Source organism: Kogia breviceps, chromosome 11, assembly GCF_026419965.1.
Source record: "Kogia breviceps isolate mKogBre1 chromosome 11, mKogBre1 haplotype 1, whole genome shotgun sequence".
Taxonomy (NCBI): domain Eukaryota; kingdom Metazoa; phylum Chordata; class Mammalia; order Artiodactyla; family Physeteridae; genus Kogia; species Kogia breviceps.
The window spans coordinates 99030421-99053050 of NC_081320.1; the positions used below are offsets into that span (position 1 = coordinate 99030421).

At 44.0% G+C, this 22630-nt stretch overlaps 1 protein-coding gene across 1 annotated transcript; it reads right to left on the minus strand.

Annotated features, from left to right (window-relative positions):
• Window positions 1-2931: 2931 nt before the first annotated feature.
• RSAD2 (radical S-adenosyl methionine domain containing 2) lies at window positions 2932-18563 on the minus strand. The gene is made up of 6 exons (XM_059078785.2): window positions 18172-18563; window positions 13924-14085; window positions 12118-12347; window positions 9904-10053; window positions 6960-6992; window positions 2932-4991 (listed from the first exon to the last, which is right to left on the minus strand). Exons 1-6 carry the CDS (start codon window positions 18509-18511, stop codon window positions 4827-4829), a joined length of 1080 nt encoding a protein of 359 aa, XP_058934768.1. The 5' UTR covers window positions 18512-18563; the 3' UTR covers window positions 2932-4826.
• Between the last annotated feature and the right edge of the window lie 4067 nt (window positions 18564-22630).

Below are 22630 nucleotides of genomic sequence, written 5' to 3' on the forward strand. Positions count from 1 at the left end.
TGGGAGAATTGCTTGGTGGTGTGGAAAAACTCACACATGGGAATTGGGAGAAGAATCAGACAAGGATGGGACCTCCCCGGTGGTCCAGGGGGTAAGACCCCGCGCTCCCAGTGCAGGGGCCCTGGGTTCGATCCCTGGTCAGAGAACTAGATTTTGCATGCATGCCTCACCTAAGAGTCCTCATGCCACAACTGAGAAGTCCGCGTGCCGCAACTGAAAGATCCCACGTGCCTCAAGGAAGATCCCAGAGTGCCACAGCTAAGACCCGGTGCAGCCTAAGATAAAAAGGAACCAGGCAAGGACAAGCCGAGATGGCCCCAGGTGAAAAAATAAATCACTTTGGGGCAGGTCCCCGGATCCTCCAGGAATGAGCTTGTGCAGAGAAGCTTTCTTTTCATTATAATATGTATATTTTCTAGATAAAGTGAATTCCCAGAGCACGAGTTGCACTCACATTCATAATCAAATATGTAAACAACTCAAAAATGAAATCCAGTGATTTTTTTTTTTCAAATTAGCTGCCATTTTTAGAATACCATTGAATCTCTTCTCATCTTTTTGCGTGAATTATTAAGAATTGGCTGTTCTCATTAAAGTGTAAGAATGCTAATTGGCTTTAAAACTCTTCATAAGATACTAGTGGAAAATAAAACTGAGTAAGATCTCAGTTCTATGAAAACTATGCATTACTGGACATATGCATGAAATTAATTAGCAGTTGCCTCTGGGTAATTTGTATTTTCTTCATTTTGCTTCACTCTGTTTTTCAAATATTCTCCAAATGCATATTCTTTGCAGAATCATTGGGGGGGGGGGAATGTGGTTAAAGTCTTTCTGGTCTTGCAAACCCAGCTCAATGGCATCTGAGTTGAAATTGCCATGTGGGTTTTCTGTGTAATTTCCCATCCTTTTGCCCTGACTGGTACGACATGTGCCAGCAGTGGCTTGACACTGGGTTGTGTACCCCAGATGTGGCCGTCCGTGTCCCAGCCACAATGACAGAGGACCTTGGCTGCCCCTTGAGTCTCTTTCACTGTCTTCAAGCCCCTGGATTTGACCTCTGTCCTGGGGGCTGGAGCCCAGGGTTGGCATGTATCCAGGATGGGAAAAGGGAGTGAGGCCATATCCTTCCTGAAGAAGTGAATGCTTGTAACCAGAGATCAAGTGCAAGGACATGTCTGAGAAGTGCCGCGGGTCCGAGGAGGACCATTCCGTGTCTGGAGGATGTGACGTGAGGTGGGCATCGGAGCCAGGGATGTGGAACTCTTCGCTCCCAGAGCCAGGAAGCAGGTGGGAGGGAGAAACAGGCTGACAGGGGGAGCAGCGGCAGGGCCGGCCCGATGCATCTGAGGGGACCGAGGGGACCGCTCGGAACTGGGCGCTTGGGGGGACCTCTGCACCTCCTCGGTCTCTGGGCCGCCAGACGCCTGCCCTTGGGACCGCTGACCACGTCTCGCAGAATGGTGGTTCTACGACCACCCGTACCGTGGGCTGGTGCTATTCTTTCTGCCTGTCTGCAGGAATTCTTTCCTTCCGAAGGGATCAAGTTCTGGACACTGGCCCCCCAAGACACTGGCTTTCCTTTGAGAGCACAAGGAGTTTCTTCCCCAGGGGCTCACCTCTGCTCCATCTCCTTGCCCAGTGGGTTGGTTAAAGTGTGCTTGTCAAGTATGGATAACCTTCTTGATTTTTAAAGTGTGCTCGCCTTTAGCGAGGGTGGTTTGTAAAAGCGTTGTAATTACTTTAAACACACACCAAGGAGAGACTGCGTTACGCTGACCCACTGAAGGTGAAGGCAGTGTACAAAAAATACTTTAATGTATTAGAACACCTTACAATACAGCAGACCAGTAGTCAAGAGCATCCTCTATGGAGAAAAAATATATACATATTTACATATATTTCCCTAAACTTAAGAATGTCCTAAATGTACTCAAGAAAAAACCTTAAAGTCTGACTGCATGACTAGTCTCCAACTAATCGCAGTGAATGAAACAGTCCTTCCACCAGAAGGATGGCCTACGGGTGAACTATTGCCTGATGGGGCCTCATTGAGAATTTGTCCGCCTGTTTTGGTATCCTGATTCTCGCCACTGGCCCAACAACTAGACCCCAAACTCCAGATTGTCATAGAACGGGAGCTGACATGTCCGATTTTTCAGCCAAATGATCTCATTCATCTTCAAACTTAAAACAGGCACAACTTTCACAGCATTTATCACCAAATAACAAAGATGGTTCCTCCCTCCTAAACCAGCACGCTGCTACTAATGTCTGATCTTTCTAGCTTTCTTAAGACAAAATTCTATTCATAGTATTACAAACTAAACTAAGCAATAATTGAAAGCACCACAAAATATTTGCCTTTAACCCTTACATTGAGATACCTCACTTAAATTACCTTTTATTTTCCTAATAAAAAAGGAATATGTCTCACAAAACTGATACACACATTTAAAAACTGAAACTATAAACCAAAATGTTATATAATCCCAACTTGAATTTTACTCTAATGATAAATGTCCTGACTTCTCCCACTTAATAAAAATGAACATTTGAATATTTTAAACATGAAGGCTTTGAAAATTCTCTCCGTGCATAAGAAAGGGGGTTGTGGTGTAAAAACAGCAGGAAAGTGCTTTTTTTTTTTTTTTTAGCGGTACACGGGCCTCTCACTGCCGTGACCTCTCCCGCCGCAGAGCACAGGCTCAGCGGCCGCAGCATGTGGGATCTTCCCAGACCGGGGCACGAAGCCGTGCCCTCTGCATCGGCAGGCGGACTCTCAACCACTGCGCCACCAGGGAAGCCCTGAAAAGTGCACTTTAAATAGCTTATTTGTTTTTCTCTTTTTCTGATTTTTGTTCATTTTTAATTTTATTTTTTGTTTTTTCTCTTTATATATATATATATATATATACATATATTTTTTTCCTCAAGTACAGTGTTTCACTTTATAGTTCCCTTTTGGGAAAGAGAAATGCAGTTCCCCTCAGCTCGAGAGAAATTCACTTCAACTCAGAGGATTTGGGCTTCAGATTCAGATTTTGTTTCAGATTATAATGATTGAGCATCTACTGGATACCACACAATGCCTTCTGTGCTTTCACATACGTATCTGATTATATTAAGGTCGTCATGGCTTAGATACTATCAAGACCCATAGAGGAAAAAATACTTTCTAATTCTTTTTTTTTTCTTAAAAACATAAAATAAAATGGAAAATACATGACAACCATTCTATCGCAGAAGACATACAAACAAATTTCAGTTGAATTACAGTGATTTAAAATTTGAAGTAGGAATGTCTTTTCTGAGAAAAAAAAAAAAAAATCACATAAACCAAACTTTCAAAATCACCAAGTCTTGAAGAAAGGTTCTGAAGCGGAATTTCTGCATGGCTGCGTAAGGGAATCAGGCAACATTTAAATGCCACCTAGTGGCCAACGCTGGAACGGCAGCTGGATTACAAGAGTTCTTTAAGCAAAAAATTGTCCGTGATTTTGCATTTGTAAAACAATGATAGGAAATGACTATTTCCCAGGAAATGGGATGCTGTCTAGGTTGCATGAACAAACTGCATGTGGTATTTCCAAGAGGAGAAGATTTTTTTCCTTGACCCAATTCAAGTGACATTTTCCCTCAAGCTCTTTCTTAGCCTAGCAAAGGAAGGCTCTGGATCTTATATTGACCTAGATTACATTCTCATTTCAAGTGATGCAGAGTTAAATGGGAAATATTATATTGTGCCACAGCTTCATTTACAGAAAACCCTGGTTCACCCTGCACTCTTCGCCACACCCTTTGCCCCACCTTTGCCCGCTGCTTTTGCAGATGAGTTCGTGCCGCTCCAGAAACGCGTCACTTTTCAGGGACACGGGGACAGCAAGCAAATAAACTCCTATGCTGTTGCTTGACAGACTCAGCAGATTCACACGGCAGCCCAAGCCCTGACCCCGTGTCAACCTCATCGCTAAATTTAAAGCGCACCTTGGTTTTGTTAAGAATCTTGGAAGAGAAAGGCGTGCAGCAGAGGTGATGCACATTCCTGGAATAGGCAGCGTGGGTCAGGGCCGTGCAGAGCCCCGGGAGGGGACATGAGTTATCTCCTTCTAGAGAGTTGTCAAAGCCTGGCAAGATGATCATTTCTTATTCTTTGAAACACGTGTGGACTACTTCTGTTTTTTTTTTTTTTTTTTTTTTTGCGGTACGCGGGCCTCTCACTGCTGTGGCCTCTCCCGCTGCGGAGCACAGGCTCCGGACGCGCAGGCGCAGCGGCCATGGCTCACGGGCTTAGTTGCTCCGCGGCATGTGGGATCTTCCCGGACCAGGGCACGAACCCGTGTCTCCTGCATCGGCAGGCGGACCCCCAACCACTGCGCCACCAGGGAAACCCTGGACTACTTCTAAACTTCCGGGGAAAAAGTCCAAGGCTGCAGTGACATAAAGGCCGAAAAGGAAAGAGCCTCATGGCTAAAGCAGAAATAATCGGGGGAGATAAATGGTAATTTTTCCAGATGGGAAAATAACTATCAAATGAAAGGACTAGAGAAATAACTTCAAAACGGAAATATAGGAGTCATAGTAAATACTACCCCCAAATTAAGTCCATAATAAGCTAACTAACTAAAGTTAATGGTCTTGCATGTTCTAAGGATTTCCATGTTCCCAGTTATTTATCTGTGCAGTTACCCCAGGCAATCAGATTCCACGCGCGACTGAAAGTCGAACTTGGGGCCGCGGGCAGTGCCGACGGGAAGCAGGGCAGCCGCGCGCTCAGTGCCAGGGCCGTCCCCTCAGATGGGCTGGAGGGTGTTCGGCCTTCAGCTTTACCAGTCCAGCTTCAGGTCCGCCTTGCTCCATACGTACTTCCCACCTCGCTTGAGGAACATCTTTTCGTCAAAGCCGCTGAATTTTATCGCCTCTTCTACGCCGACATCCAGGATGGACGCGGAAGGATCCTTCCGACCGTTTCTGCAGTTCACGAAGCGCATCTAGGAAATTCATGACAGAGATTTGGGGATATTTCCTGTAAAACTCAATTCGGGGGATCAACTCAAAATGACTTTTGATGTTCCAATCATTCCAGCAGCTGTTTGTGGACCAGAGAGCTGTGAACCGGGTGCTTCAGTGGGGACGTTGAACTCTGGGGACACCGTCTCTGTATCCAACCAGCTCCCATCACCCCCGTGAACACCTGAGGCCAGGTAAGAGCACGATAAACAGAACTATAGACACGTGACTGTCCCTCCACTGGGGGCGGGGTAACCCGGAAAGGCTTCCAAAAAACGTTGCCATCTAAGTTGTGTTTTGAAATTGTAAGCTAGAGAGAACAATATCGTAAACGCCCAGAAGCGTGAAACAGCACGGTGAGTTTGGGAAATTTCAGGTAGATGATATTGCCGGAGTGAAAACTGTGTGTGCAGGAATAATAATTTTGTAAAAGTGTAAAAGCTTCTTTTAAGAAAGGGAGGGCTTAAAAAATAAATAAATAAATAAATAAAGGGAGGGCTTCCCTGGTGGCGCAGTGGTCGAGAGTCCACCTGCCGATGCGGGGGACGCGGGTTCGGGCCCCGGTCCGGGAAGATGCCACGTGCCGCGGAGCGGCTGGGCCCGTGAGCCGTGGCCGCTGCGCCTGCGCGTCCGGAGCCTGTGCTCCGCAACGGGAGAGGCCACAGCAGTGAGAGGCCCGCGTACCGCAAAAAAAAAAAAAAGAAAGAAAAGAAAAAGAAAGGGAGATAGCGTGGTAAGAAAGGTGCTGCAGAGGCGGGCAGGTCCCACATCAAGAAGAGTAGCACATATTCCCTGGTAAGGGTCTTGGTTTTTATCCTAAATTAAGCATCTTACAGACTGGAACCAGATCTTCACACCTCTATGACCTACCACGGCACACAGCATTTTGTAGTAACGCTTGTTGAATCAACATGTTCTTAGATTGCCAAAAGTAAATTTTGTTCCCACTCGATTTATTCCAACTGTACAGAAACCAGAGAGTTTGTGGAGGAACATTTCGGTCAACATCCCCAGCCGGTCATGGTACTCCAAAAATAATTCCCGTTTAACTTTTCCTCTCTACCTTGAACCCATGAACTGAACATTTGTGTTACCACCTTTTCCCCTCTGCTCCTTAACGAAAGCACATATTGACAATAAGTGAATGACTGCGAATCATCACTGATTAACTTGAAAATAATAAAATATCAAAAGTCACAGTAAGCATTTCTCAAAATACCAAATTCAGTTTAAATATGGAAAAGCCATGCTTCTTGTTGGAGCTCATTTCTTCAAAACAGATCTTTGAATGGAATTATTTGTCCAGTGCTAGATATATTGGCAAAAGTTTAGGAATCGGGACAGAAAAAGAAAAGAAAAAGAGACAAGGAAAGGGAGAAGTGATTTGTTTTTCAGTTCGGAGAATGATGGTGTATCTCTTCCTTTGGCAGGCAGTGGGGTAGGAAGGTATCAGTGGCTTTTGGAGAGAAACCGTAACCTCTTCTCCCCAAAGCCAAGAGCCATCTGTCAGAGGACAAGCTGGTAGCATCTGAGGTATTAAAGGCAATAACGTCAAGTATGACACGCCCTTCCTGCAAAGATTCCTGGGTGCCCCTTGACCAGAGAACCCAGCCGAAGATGGCATAACAAAGGACTCTGCTTTGTGTGATGTCAGCTCCATGCGACATCCATGGATCCATAGCCATAGGGAAAAGGCCATCGAGTGCGGGTGTGTGCAAAGCCTGGGATCGGATTCAAGCCAATGCCCGCCCAACCCCTTAGCTCAGAGACGGACACAGCGAAGGAAGGGCTCTATAATATTCATGTTAGTCAGTGACAATAAAAATATGAAATGCTGGCCAAAAAGAATGAATATGGACCAAAAGTTTATGCTGATGATAACTCAACCCTGACCTTGCTGCTCAATGAATTTTTAAGGGATCATTTGATAATGCATTAGACATACTCACATATTCATCCAGAATAAGGTAGGAATCTCTCATCTGCAAAGTAGAAATTACATACCAATTTAGTTTCAAGCATATTTTTTCAGTATGTATATGCTCAACTGTCTGTCTTACCGCGTTTGTGCGTTTGTGCTTTATTATTTCTGGAGGCCACATTTCTTAAATCTCTTGAGTGTCTTTAGATGCGTCCCTTGCAAGGCGAGCCATCTGCCAATGCCCCATACCCACCTAACACTCATCTTCGAGCCATCTGTGTCCATTCGGATTTCAGCAGATTCTAGCAGGCTGGCTTCTGTCCCATGCTGGAAGGGTCACATGCCACTCTGAAGGCTCCTCTGACAGTGAAACCCCCAGGCTAATTTCCCCATTTCCTCCAGCTCTGGGGAACCCTGTCCTTCATTGCCCAATATTCTCTGTGTGCGCCATGCCTCTGATGGACCCCCTTTTCAGTGAATAAAGCAGAATCCCTTTCATGCTATGACCTGGGAGCTTATCTGAGTATTTTAAAGTTACTTACATTACTTGCAACTAGTTGTGCCTTCTATAGGTATATAGAGAGGGTGCCTATGCCCTCATAGGAAGTTATACCCTCTATACGTACACCATATAGGAAGGAGTCTGCACACATTTTTCTGTCAAGGGCCAGAGAGTAAATGTTTTCAGTCTCATAGACCACGTGGTCTCTGTGGCAACTACAAGCCACTTTGGACAATGCTTAGAGAGCAAGCGTGGCTGTGTTCCACTGAAACCTTCCTTATCGACCTTATAATTGCGTTTCGTATACTTTTCATGAGTCACGGATGTCATTCTTGTTTTGATTCTTTTTCCAACCATTCTTGGCTTGCATTCTGGGTTTGTCCCATGGGCTGTAGCTTGCCAGCTCCTGTGCATGGCCAGGTCGGGACCTTGTTCCTGAATGTCTGGAGGTGGGCCAGGAAGCAGCAGCAGCTGGGAGCTGGTTAAAATGCTGAATCGTGGGTCCACCTCAGACCCGCTTGCTGGGAGTTGGGAGTTCCCTGGGTGAAACCTTACCCATGTCCGAGGTAAAGTGAGCTGACCCCGCCTATGTCAGAGGCAGAGTTCACCGACCTCATCTACATAAGAGGCGTGGTTAGCTGACCTCACCTACATCAGAGGTAAGCTTAGCTGAGCTCACCTATGTCAGAGATATAGTTAACTGACCTCACGTCCGTCAGGTGTAGTTAGGTAGCTGACCTCCTCACTTACATGAGAGGCAGGGCTCGCCGACTTTGCCTATGTCAGAGGTGAAGTGAGCTGACCTCACCAGTGCAAGGGAACCGACATGCAAAGCTCGTCTTGGGTGAGACTTGCAAGACAAGGAGACCTCAGCACCCTCTGCTGGTCTTAAAAGTTTATGGAGAAGCCTGAGCCGGGTTCAGTTACACGTACCATCCGGATGGTCTCACCGTGGGCGTGTACATCCTGAAGACGGAGGAGGGGTTAGGAGCCCCCAATCGCCCCAGTCCAGCTCTGGGTCAAATAGTGGTCGCCTCCTCTCAATAACTTCCCAACCATGCTGACCCTAAATCTGCATTTTAGCAAAAGACCCTGCCTGGGGGGTTGTCTGTACAATGAAGTTTGGAATGAGCTGACGGGTAAGCTTCTCAGGATCTGGAGTTACCCAAACCCCAGTTTGTCCCTTGCTGGGCTCTAAGGGAGGTGAGTTAACCCTGCCTCTGTCACCGGTGAGGTCAGCTAACTCTACCTCTGTCACAGGTGAGGTCAGCTAACTTCCCCTCTGACACAGGTGAGGTCAGCTAACCACACCTCTCATGCAGGTGAGGTCAGCTCACTTTACCTCTGACATGAGGGAGGTCCGCTAATCCTTTCTGTCATGTAGGTGAGGTCAGTTCACCCTATGACTCAGCCTCAGAGTTTCTAAAATGGGGGTAATATTTCTGGCTCAAGAAGCCTCTGTGAAGTGCTCAAAAAGTAGTAATTTATGACATATTTTCTTTGATCTCACGTTACCTATGTAATTAAGACAAATTTTAAAAAGTCAAATAAAACACTGTATAGATATGAGTATTCTCCTCTGTTCTCTGTCTTCTTTTCAAAAGCTGCTCTGATCGCATTCAGGAATTTTCTTACTCGTACTCTGGGACGTTACTCAGAAGTCTGAAGTATAAGGAATGAATCCTTGTTCTGAACTTCCTAATATGATGTAAGCATATGAGGGAGAGATTTCGCTGCGTGTACATTCTTTGGTGGAAGATGGGGAAAGCTTTTGATTTTTAAATACTTTAAAAACAATAAAACTACCTATTTTAGACAAATTTAAAGTCCAAACAGTTATCGAGGTAAACAAAAATGACTGATAATCCCATTATCCCAAGATGGCCATGGGACGTGTACATACACAGCTTTTTTGCACATTAGGATTAAAAGGTCAAATGAATTTTGCCTATAGTTCTTCATTTGTACCTAATATCATATCATGCAAATGTATCCTTGTTCCCTAATATTCTTTGAAACAGGTTATATAGTCAGTATAACATTCCATACAGGGGACATAAGCTTACCTCTTCTCTGTATGTTGAGTATCAGGCTACCTTCCATTTTTTACTCCTGTCCCTAACACTGCAGGAATGTAGCTTTGAATAAGTTCTTTGTTTCTTTAGCCTCTGAGAACACACTGATTAGTTACTCTGTCTCTGGTAACACCTGGGAGCTCCAAACTGTAGACGTGCTTTGGCTGACACTGTTGAACCTACATGCTACGTACATTTGGACTAACAGGATGGATCCAGTTTTTCACACTGGAAACCTAAAGATCTAGTGAAACTTCCACCTCAGCCCTGAGACTACTCCCGTCTCTCCACGCAGACCCTCCAAAGCCACAGTGTGTGCGGCCCTTGGTGGAGACACATTCTTGTTCGGAGCTAAATGTGTGATGGGGAACAAAACAACGTTTGCTTCACACAACCTTCTGGTTAGACTCGGGCACCAGGCAGGGCACGTCTCTGTGGCGGTCCAAGAACGCTTCAAACTCTTCATCACTTATCACGAACGGTTCTGCTTCTCTCAGAGCATCTTCTCCAGAATTCTCACCCTCGATTATGAGGCATTGGAAGACCTGAAACACAAGGGTGGTGTGGGCTCTGTGAAGAGCTTTCCATCTCTTTTTGCCCCGAATCTCATTTCTCCCTGAACCTCTCCTGAGCAAAGAAGACTCCTCCAACTACGGAACATTCTAGAAAGACACTGCTCTGGGGAAATGAGAACATGCCCTGAAATTTAGGGATATGGTACTAGAAGCCCAAACATTCCCAAAATATAAATGTTTAAAAACGGGTCTAGATTACATTTGATCTAGTCTTATAACCTAATATCTTCAGGCTACAAAATAATGGTTGCCTGCAAGCCCAGGGCCTCCCACAGAGGAGGCTGTGCCCGGGGGAGCAGGTTCTGAACCACATGAGCAATTGCATAACAGTTGACACCTGATCCAGGTGTACGTCAGTTTGCTTCCTGCAGACCTCAGTGATCTGATGCAAAAACTGTTTTCTAAATGGACAGCAGCTAATCCTCTCCCTCCAAAAATTTGAAAAGCCAATTCTGGAGAGAATCAGCCAAGCGGAAGCCAGAGAAGGAGTCGAAAGATTGGAGAAAAGAGGTAGAGAAGAAGTGACAAGGAGTCATGAGCAAATCAAAGCTATGAGAAAAAATATGTATATATAATAACGTATTTATAATATATAAGTAGAGTACATGAGTGCGGACAGGCAGGGTGTTCTAGAAGGGAAATCTAAGAGCTTGGAGCTTAGCCGTCTGGCTCTCCTCCGACACCTCCACACAGTGGGTCATAGCCCGGGGTCCTCCCAACGCCCCTGTTTCTGTAGCTGTTTTCAGTTTCTCCTGGACCTGGGAGAGTGGCTGATATTCCAGCTTACTTACATATATAACCAAACATCAAGTTCAACATACAAATTAAAACTTTTTAAAGTAAGAAACATTTCTTGTTTCCCATAACTCACTTCCACGTGTTACAGGATAACCTCAGGAAAATAATACATGAATCCCTTTCCCATCTCCATAACCCTTCTCTGAGTGCCAACATGGGATTAACAGCACATCCCAGGCAGCTTTGATAGGAAAGGTTTCCTTGGTGTCTAGACAGGAATTCCTTCCTTAGGTCTTCCCTACATGTGGAAATTCTGTCCCTCTGTCCGAGCAGGAGCCAAGTACCTCCTCCTACACGAAGTCTTCCTGGCTCTTTGACAGAAATAAACCTTGCCTGTTTCACCCTGCCACATTATCCCAGCACACATAGCTTTATATTACAAGAGTTTTCTTTAAATCTTTTACTTGCTAGAGTTGAATTCTACATCTTATCTTTAGTTGCATTAGTCTGGGGTTCAGGCACAGACTTTGGATACCTGCATAGCAATCATCAGGGCAGCTTGTTAAGAAAACATATTCACACAAACCCTCCTGCTAATCTGTTTCAGGATAATGAGTATAGGATGAGGCCCAAGAAGCTGATTTGAAACAGTTCCCTGAGTTCATTCTGAAAAACAGCCAGGGGCAGAAACCTTCAGTTTACAATTCTTTGTAAGCATCTGTGCACGGTGGGTGCTGTAAGTCACTTTGAATTGGCTTACGAGTATTTGAACCTTAGACTTTTTAGTAGCTGATAGTGGGGCCAAGTCCTAAAGCACACATCTGGGTGACTGAATCTTGGGAATGAATTTTGCTACCACCTGGGGATGGCCTTTCTCCCATTAGCTTCTAATAATTCTATGAAAAATGAACTCACAGAATTTATGAAGAACATATACCCATTTATAAATAAGCCAAGAGTTTTTAAGACAAATCAGTCTTATTATTTTAATAAACACATACGAGTTAGACTTCCTATGAACATATTCTTCAGAATATCTCCAAGCACTTCTCATATTCTTTTATATTTACTTCCACAATATCCCAGAAGGAAATCAGTTATAAGGGGGAAATTGAGACAAAGAGAATGTAAGTAGTTAACGTTTAGCAGAACTGAAAGAAGGACCAAGGGCCTGCTTTCCCATCTGGCTCTCTGAATCCATAGTTCTCCGTATCCTTATCATTTCTGGTTTTGCTGAAGCAAGTCTCTCCTGACCGTTCTCTTAATTACAACCAGCAAAAGCGACACGGTACGTACCTTCCAGCGGATGGGGTTCAGGGCTTTAATCTGTTCCTTCATGTCCTCGTCCACGTTGAATCGATTGATGACAGAATTTATCTTGAAGGCCACTCTGTAATCTTTGCACCACGTCCTCAGTTTTTGGAGATTTTCCACGTGGTTCTTGTTTCCTTGGCCACGGCCAATAAGGACATTGACCTGCTCGTCAAAGCTGTCGCAGGAGATGGCGAGAATGTCCAAATATTCCCCTGAGGGAAAACCATCACCATTAGGCTTTTCCATCCAAGGATGCAGACACAGGCCTTTAAGCCCGAGGTGGAGAATCGGAGCCTTATGGACCTCATGGGTAGACATAAACGTTTTGTTTGTTCCTCCAGACATCTAAAAATATTTCAAACTGTTTGCAACTATATTTGGGGGGGGGGTAGATTTAACATAGAATGTAGATTTATGATGTACCTTTAATAATTTGAGCATATGGCGACACTAACCTCACCTCCCATATAGGACAAAGATCAACGGAAGTTCATAAATGGCTGTCCACGTGTCCACTATTAATAGTCCTCATACCTTCTTTTTGTCTCCCTACCACTAATGATCCTTTTTCTTATGCACTTCCAAAGTCACTAATTTGCACCACGTCTCCCGTACAACATTTGAGCTTCTGACCCAAAGGCGCAGGGATCCTCCCGGTCCCTACTCTTTACACCACATTGACAGCACGTGGAGCCCATCCTGGAGGGAGGGAGCTGCCCTGGGGACACAGACAGCAAACCCAACCAGTTCTTCTCTGATCACACAGCTCCCTAACCCTGTCTTATCTCTCTGAATCTGGTTCCCAAAGCTTGCTTTTGAACTTCTGACCCCCTCTTTCACTGAGTGGCTCCCTTCACGGTCATTGTGAGGTGGACTCATTGCCCTGTGGTCTTCCAGTTAACCTTCCTCAGGTGGGGGCTGTTCTACCCACATCCACACCCTGCGGGTCCACATCCATTTCTTCATCATCTTGGAAGGAGGATTTTATCAGAGTTCTCCTGGGAATGTCCTCAACAGATCGCAAATGCAACTACCTTTTGGATGATTTCAAGGCTCAAACAACTTACACAAAGCAAAGCACAGAACATTTTACTCTAAGAGTTCAGTTAGAACTGTTTCCCAAAATGATAGTAGTTATAATAGCTAACATTTTTCAAGTGCCTCCTAAATCCCAGGTACTGCTCTCTGAATATTAACATCTATGTCAAACTTAGCTTCCCAGTCTTAGGACCAGGGGTTTGTAACCCTGGGTCGTATAGTGGAATCCCTTGGAGCACCCCAAGCTGGCCTGTCCACATACCACGAGGCTCTGATACAATTAGTCTGGAGTCCAGTCCCAGTACAGATATTTTGTAAAGTTCCTCAGTAGCCAAATATGCAGCCAAAGGTGAGAAGGACTGTTTTAGTCTAATCACTTAATTTGTGCACGAGACTACTAAAAGAGAGTTATTTCCAAAAATACTTTAAAAATTAAACACGGATAGCAAACGATAAGGTCAGGGCTTGCAAAACTGTACACTGGGTTAACTGTCCCCACTGGCGGCTCAGCAAAAGCTAGCTACGCCAATAACGTTCTCGGAAGAGTTCTGGGGCTAGTCTGTTCTGTTATCTGCCCTGCAATACTCGTTTACTTAGAGCCCTACCGGCTTGAAAAGAGATTAGAGTAAGCCCGCTTGGTTCCTCCTCCCTTTGGACCCCCAGCCGGCCTGGCCAAAAGCCCGGGATGGAGGGAAATAGAGCAACAGACAGTGACAGAGGCGGCGGTCGCGTGCCCCGCGAGGCTCTCACCGTAGTTCCGGAACCACCTCTCCTGGATCAGGCTACCATTGCTTACTACGCTTACACTGGGCAGTTGCAGCTCCTGTTTGCAGAACTTCACCAGCTGGCCGAGGTATCTGCCCCGGTCGTGGAGGAATGGCTCTCCGCCGGAGAAGTTGATCTTTTCCATACCTGGGACAGAAAGAGCATGGCTTTTCCTTCTGTTTTTCCACTTCACCAACATCCGTTATTATTTTAATGGCAAAAGTAGTATTTTCTCAATGTCACATTATGAGATGAGAGAAAAATGGAGCTATAAGACGTACGCCCAAAAAGCTCCAAAGCCTTGGATCTTCCTAAGAGTGCAGGGACGCCCTCCATCCTAGCTTTCCCGGGACAGTCCCGGTTTGTGGAGGACCAAATCTCATCAGTTAGTTTTTTCTAGCACCCTCCTGTATTCTCAGACGTTTCTACAATGGGGCAGTGGTAAATTACAGCACCTCACTATTTATAAGCTAACATGCTAGGAGGTGGTCTGTATGATGAGCATTATTACCCAATAAAAATACGATTCCCCAAAACTGTGGTTAAGTAGGGGCAGGTAACTAGAGAAAGTGAAACAGTGTATCGGCCAGTGGTGTAGCCCGCGATGAGTTTGAGGATTGGGTTAGAGGGGATGAAAGAATGAGAAAACTGAAGGAACAGGATGTAGAGGTGTCGTTAAGAGCTTAGATGAGGAGCAGTTAGTTCACAGTGGTGCCAACATACAAGCCACCCTGTCACGGCACCGATCCATGGCCGGTGCTCATAATGGTGGAGTTCTATTCAGTCTGCTCTGTTTAAAAGCCAAAGAAGTGGGCTTCCCTGGGGGCGCAGTGGTTTAGAATCCACCTGCCAATTCAGGGGACATGGGTTCGAGCCCTGGTCTGGGAAGATCCCAGATTCCGCGGAGCAACTGAGCCCGTGCGCCACAACTACTGAGCCCACACACCTAGAGCCCGTGCTCCGCAACAAGAGAAGCCACCGCAATGAGAAGCCCGCGCACCGCAACGAAGAGCAGCCCCCCTCGCTGCAACTAGAGAAAGCCCGCGCGCAGCAACGAAGACCCAACTCAGCCAAAAAAGAAAAAAAAAAAAAAGCCAAAGAAGTAAATAATATATTTTAGAAGCATCTTCAGCCAGAGCAGTAATTTTCATTTTAAATTTAATGTACATTTATTGCTTAAATTTTAAAATAAATTTAAAATTTTAATAGTCACCAAAATAGATTTTCCTCCATTTGCCAGAAATCTTACTTACAGGACACATCACCCATACTATACCTTAACCATTTTAACTAACTTTGGTTTTATTTACTTAAAACTGAGAGGTCATGATATAAAAGTATTACTTATAACTGTAATAGTTTATACTCTGTTAAAAAACATACGAGCCTTTATTTATTTGTGCCTTGTAACACCTTTTTAAGGTTGATATACGAATTATCGTTATTGTCTCTATTTTAAAGAATATTAAACTGATATTCAGAAAGTTAAATGTCTTGACACATTGTTTAAGTGCTGGAGCAGGAACTCAAACCCTGGCCTTGTGAATCAAGAGTCTAAGTTCATTCCATAACCCCAGACCTCTCTTCATTTGTTCATTCATGCACTAATTCATCCATTCAAAACCATTCATTAGATTCCTATTACCTTCTAGATATTTTGCTAGGCAGAAAGATAAGCAGAATGCCAGGTTTCAACCTTGGAACTCAAACTCTTTGGGGACCCAGATATTAAAAACAAAACAACAAAACACAAGAGCACAATTTTAAATATGCTACAATAGGCACTTAGGTTGCTTCCATACCTTGGCAATGTAAATAATGCTGCTATGAACATTGGGGTGCATGTATCTCTTCAAATTAGTGTTTTTACTTCTTTCTGACATATATCCAGAAGTGGAAATGTTGGGTCATATGGTAATTCTATTTTTAGTTTTTTAAGGAACCTCCATACTGTTCTCCACAGTGTCTGTACCAATTTACCTTCCCACCAACAGTGTATGAGGGTTCCCTTGTCTCCACACCTCCTCCAGCATTTGTTATTTGTGGACTTTTTGATGATGGCCATTCTGACTGGTGTGAGGTGGGACCTCATTGTGGTTTTGATTTGCATTTCCCGGATGATTAGTGGTGTTGAGCATCTTTTCAAGTGCCTGTTGGCCATCTGCATTTCCTCTTTGGAAAACTTCTACTCAGTTCTGCCCATTTTTTAACTGGGTTGTTTGTTTTTTGATGTTCAGTTGTCTCAGCTGTTTATGTATGTTGCCTATTAACCCTCTATCGGTCACATCATTTGCAAATATCTTCTCCTACTCAATAGGTTGTCTTTTCATTTTTTCAGTGGTTTCCTTTGCTGTGCAAAAGCTTTTACATTTTTTGTTTAAAGAGTCCATCAACAGACGAATGGATAAAGAAGATGTTGTATACATACACAAAGGAATACTACTCAGCCATAAAAAATAATGAAATTTTGACATTTGCAGCAACATGGATGGACTTGGAGGGCATTAGGCTAAGTGAAATAAGTCACACAAATATTGTATAATATCTTTTATGTGTGGAATCTAAAATAATACAACAAACTAGTGAATAAAACAAAAAAGAATCAAACTCAAAGATACAGAGAACAAACTAGCGGTTACCATTGGGGAGAGGGAAGCAAGGAGGGGCAAGATAGCGCTCGGGAGAAAAAGGGTTATAATTAGGATTATATGAAATCATGTGCGTGTGTGAAACTTTTGAAAACTGTAAAGCATTATAGGATTTAAAGAACCTTTCATTCAATTAAAAAAGTAAAATAAGTAAAACATGCTATAATACATGCATTTGTAACAAATGCCATGGAATCACAAAGGAAGGCGAGAGGGCATTCATTCTGCATGACGAGGACCAGGAATAATTCTAAGGAGCTTTGGAAGTTCACCAACAGAGACTGAGGTGACAGGCATTCCAGGAAGACAGAACAGTGAAATCACAGGCTCCATGAGGCAGGTGTTGGGGAAGAATGTGTCACATGATGTGTCCACAGCTTGGGGCCCTCCAGGAACTGGGGTGAAGGGTGGTAACGCTGAGCTTGAAGCCTGTGCTGAGAAGTTTGAGCTTGGAAGCCATGCGAGAGAGCCCAGTGGGGGAGTTAGCCATCAACATATATATTTTAGTAAGATAACGTGCTTTCAGAGGGGACTCAGAGACGATGAGATGAATTGCAACAGTCCTGGTGAGAGATAATGAGACCCTGAACCGGATCCCAGTGGGAACGGCAAGGTGGGTCAGGCGTTGGATGAGCTGTGGATGACTGGGCAGGTGTATGGAAAGCAAAATAAGTCAGATCCAATAAAGTGCAAGCTTACGATCTCACCGTATCAAGCACGAAATCCGGCCAAACTAGCGTGTGTGTTAGAATAAGAGCGGGTGGTTGTCCTGGGCAGGAAGGGCAGGGGCTGAAGGGAGCATGTGCTTTGTGTGCCCTGCTGTTTTCTGTCTAGATCTGTGTGCCGTTTACCTGGGTGTGTGCAGCTCTCTGCAAATGCATGTTACACGTCTGTAAAAAACGTAAGCAAGTCGAGCGAAAAGTTGGCAATGTGGCTGACGTTGCTCTAGGGAAGACAGGAGGACAAGGAGAGAAGGAGGACAGATCTGCAGCGGAAGATGTCACCGCAGCACTGGACAGGCTGGGGTCTCTCTGAGATGCCTCCGGGTTACTGACGTGCTGACACTGAGTGAGAAAGTCTCCAGAGCAAAGCCATTGCCTCATCTGAGTTGTAAATAGTTTCTCTAAAGTTTCATAGTAAGAACACGTAAATAATCCAAAATAGAGGTTCAACTATTGGGTCTCTTAAGTGTTTGTATTTGTTGGCAACCTTCCCCATTAACTGTTTCTGGGAAAGCCCAGGTGCTTCGGGCAGACCCAGAGCGCAGCACCACCTTGCCGACCTGCCTCGTTCCGCGGGCTGGGCGGACAGGGACCCGGCAGGTGCACGCACGGCTCGCTTAGCAGCGACAGGAGGATGGGTTTGCTCCACTTACCCCAGGCCAGCCGACTCTGCGGATTGGGAAGCCTAGACACCCATCCCCCAATTCACCTCCACATCCTCTGGCGGGAGGGCATCCTCCCTGTGCTGTGGGAACCGCTAAGGTTCTGGGGGAACCGTCCAGCCCATGCGCGCCCCCAGCCCCCTCCTCTCAGCCGGCCACGTACCAGCTGAGCCCCTGGTCGCGTTCTGGCTCCGGACTCACCCGCTTCCTTCAGCAGCAGCAAGCCTCTCTTGGCCTCCGCCAGCGGCAGCACGAAGGACGTTTTGGCCGTGTGGAAGCAGAAGCCACACTTGTAATTGCACTGGCGGGTGAAGTGATAATTAACGCTGGTGGGGGTGATGCGCAGATCGCGGTCCTCTTCGTCTTCCCTGCTGGTCTCCCTTGGTTTTCTCCTGCCCCGCCGCTGCTGGCCCTTCTTGCCCCCTGCCAGCCAGCATGCTGCCCTGAGCCGGGGCAACAGGGCTCCCAGGCTGCTCCACAGGTGCTGCACGAAGGCGCTCAGCAGCTTGAGAGTAAATGACACGGCTACCAGCATCCACATGGTGGCCAGGTGCCCTGAGGCTGCCCTGCAGCTGCAGGCTCACTTTATATGTGCCGGGCAACCTGTCACGTGGGGAGGAGGGAAACGCCTTCCTTGACTAACTCTTCCCCGAGCACAAGTTTCGATTTCTCTCTTCGTGAAAATGAAAGTTGGAACAGGGCCAAGAGTGAAGGCTCAGGACTAGGACTGACGTCTGCTTCTCCCTGCCCCGCTGCTTCCCTCTGTGTCTATTAATAATAGGGGTATAAATAATAGCCTCCTAACTGGATGCAGATGGAGATGGTATTGATATCTAATCTCTATCTCGATCCAGCAGATAGCAGTAGAACTACACAGAGACGTAGCCACGTCTGTAGCTGTTGCATTGCTTGTGCATGACATAACATGTAGAAGCTTCTACTCCAGCCCCCTTCACCTGGGGGCACTCAGCAAGAGTTTGTTAGGAGAGCCAAATAGCGAAAAGAATGAATGACCCTTGGAGGATGAGACCCCTCTCCGTGAGCCTCAGCATGCCCTTTCAGATCACAGTCAAAACGCATAGGCACATAATGACACCGATGCCTGAATCTTTCTTTGGTAATTTATCTTAAGGTATGCATTTTTACATGTTAAAATTTAGACATTATGTTTCCATGCATGTCTATGCATTTCTACACCATTTTAAATAGACAATAGGAAAATCAGATGCTTTTCTAAGATGCTTCCTTTTTTAAAAAATTGAAGTCTAGCTGATTTACAATGTTGTGTTAGTTTTAGGTGTCCGCAAAGTGATTCACTTATACATATCTATCTGCTCTTTTTCAGATTCTTTTCCATTATAGGTTATTACAAGATATTGAATATAGTTCCCTGTGCTATACAGTAGATCCTTGTTGATTGTCTATTTTATATATAGTAGTGTGTATTTGTTAATCTCAAACTCCAATTTATCCCTCCCTGCCTTTCCCCCTTTGAAAACCATAAGTTTTTTCTTCTATGTCTGTGAGTCTATTTCTGTTTTGTAAATAAGTTCATTTGTATCATATTTTAGATTATACACATAAGTGATATCATATGATATTTATCTTTCTCTGTCTGACTTATGTCACTTAGTAGGATAATATATAGGTCCATCCATGTTGCTGCAAATGGCATTATTTCATTCCTTTTTATGGTTGAGTAGTATTCCATTGTATGGATATACCACATCTTTTTTCTGTGTGTCTTAGACATTCATTTATTTATCTTATTTTTAATTTATTTTTAAAAATTTGTATTGGAGTACAGTTGCTTTACAATGTTGTGCTAGTTTCTACTGTACAGCCAGGTGAATCAGCTATATGTATACCTATATCCCCTCTTCTTTGGATTTCCTTTCCATTTAGGTCATCCCAGAGCACTGAGTAGAGTTCCCTGTGCTCTACAGTAGGTTCTCATTAGTTATCTATTTTATACATAATATCAGTAGTGTGTATATGTCAATCCCAATCTCCCAATTCATCTCACCCACCTCCTTTCTCCCTTCACCTGTCGACGGACATTTAGATTGCTTCCATGTCTTGGCTCTTGTAAATAGTGCTGCTATGAACATTGGGGTGAATGTGTCTTTTTGAGTTAGGGTTTTCTCCGGATATATGCCCAGGAGTGGAATTGCTAGGTCATATGGTCATATCCTAGATCATATCTATTTTTAGTTTTTTGAGGAACCTCCATGCTGTTTCCCATAGTGGCTACACCATCCAGTGTTTCTTTATGCAAATACAAGTAAGTACAAATATATATAAAGTTTACACAACATTCAGTATATAATATCCACGTTCTATACGCTAGTTTTTTAAGGAACCTCCATACTGTTCTCCATAGTGGCTGTATCAATTTACACTCCCACCAACAGTGCAAGAGGGTTCCCTTGTCTCCACACCCTCTCCAGCATTTGTTGTTTATAGATTTTTTGATGATGCCCATTCTGACCCGTGTGAGGGGATTCCTCTCTGTACTTTTGATCTGCATTTCTCTAATAACCAAGATTCTTCTTAGTTGGCAACAATTACTGTGGTTTTTTATTATCTATTTTCACAGTTCTCCTAGAAAGTGTTGAGCTTTGTACTGAAATTTTCTTTCCTTTAGCCCTCTTTGATGGGAATTGGGTTTGATTTTGAGTGTGTGGCTTTATGTTTTCATGAGACTTGTAGGAAGTTGGGATAGTCCTAGTGGTTAAGTTTATGAAACCACAAGCCTAGCTTGTCACTTACTAGCTAGGTGACTAAGTCACTTTATTTCTCTGGGTCTTCAATTCCCATCTGTAAGACTAGGTATCTCAAGGGATATTTGTGCAGAGTGAAAATTCTAATTTATGTGAATCACTTAAAACAGCGCCTGGAAAATCATTCAGTTAGGGTCAGCTTTTGTTTTTCTATTCGTGTTATGTTTTGAACAGAAGCAAAGATGACTTTTATTTCACTGAGAAGGAAACTGAAAGCAAATTCAGCACAATAGCCAGTGTATGTGTAATGATTACCAAGCCTGCAATGATAAATATGATCCAAGTTCGTGGAATCTTAGTCAAAAGTATTTTAAAACCTTACCATGGCCTGGCTCAATTAAGAAATACTTGTTTTTTTTTCCTAGATCACATGTGTGTGAAGAAACGAAAACCAAATCAGTTTCCATTTCAAATCAAATATCAAACTTGATTACGACAAATATGTCATAAAGGGTAACCAGACACACTTTTGAAGCCAAACATTTTAAGGTTTGAATCTTAGTTCAGCCAGTATTGTTTAATTCGGGGTAATTTTCTTTACCTGCCTGATTTTGCTAGAAATATGGGTATTAATGTCTATTTCATCCAGGGCATATTAAGGATTAAATGACATGAAGTTTATTATGCATTGAAAGTAGAGCTCGACATAATCAATTAGAAATATCTAGCATGTATATAACATTATGTACCAGGCACTGGGCTATATTTTGCAGTCACTAACTTATTTTACAACTGGGGAAACTTATGTCACACAGGGAGTGAGGATTTGAACCGGGACTTAACACTTGCAATACTGCTCAATAATTGATAATTACTATCACATTATTTTATTATTACTTCTTAAGTCTGTTCTATCCAGGCCAGTTTCTTTTATATTCATTCATTTGTTTATTCATTCACTTATTCACTCATTCATTCAGGGATTCTTTCTTTCCTTCCTTTCTTCTTTTCCTCAACAACGGTTTATTGAGAAGCTCCTATGTATCAGATAAAATATTAATAAATATGAATAAAATAAATAAGTCCAAGTCCCTTCTGGCAAAGAGCTCACAAAAGTCAACTTCACTTTGATATCCTTTGAACATACGCTTATTCACTCAAAGCCTGTCTTTCTCCACGCATCCAAGAGTAAGGCTCAAGAGAAGTCGACTTTCTTATTCAAAGTCATGGCTGACAAAGGCCAGGGAGGGATTTCTTCTCCCAACTGCTCAAGATGGGTGTGGGCTGGAGGGAGGTCAAGGCAGCCCCTTCTTGCTCTCTACCTCTCGGGAGTCAGCCATCTCTAAAGACATCTAAATGCAATCAGGTAACAGCCAAATGTCACTACCATTTTTCATTCGCCAGGGACTTTTTTCTTTAAAGGCTTGGATGTCCCCAGGTTACTCCCCGCTCCCTGATGTGGACCATCCTGCAGTAGCATCAAACAGCGGCTGCCACACATTAGCAGATTGTCGAATCTGTTCAGTTACTTGCAATCTTCATATTATTACTTGGGTGAGTCTTTTCCTGAAGCATCTTGTACATAAAGAAAAGTGCACAATTCATATACATACAGCAGAACAAATTTTGGACCGAATGAGCACACATGTGTAACAACCATCTTGATCAAGAAACAGAACTTTGCTCAGAACTTCACGTGTCCAGTACCTTCCCCCAGGCCCTAAACCCTACCTCTGGCCCAAAGATAACCATGTCCTGTTTTCTAAAACCATCCTCTAGGTTTGCCTGCTTTTGAAATTCCTGTGGATATAATCACACCTTATGTACTGTTTTCTGTATAGCTTCTTTCACTCAATGTTATCTTTGTAGATTTAGCCATTTTGTTGTGTCTACCAGTACTTTGTTCATTTTCATGATTTTATTATTGTTGGAATATA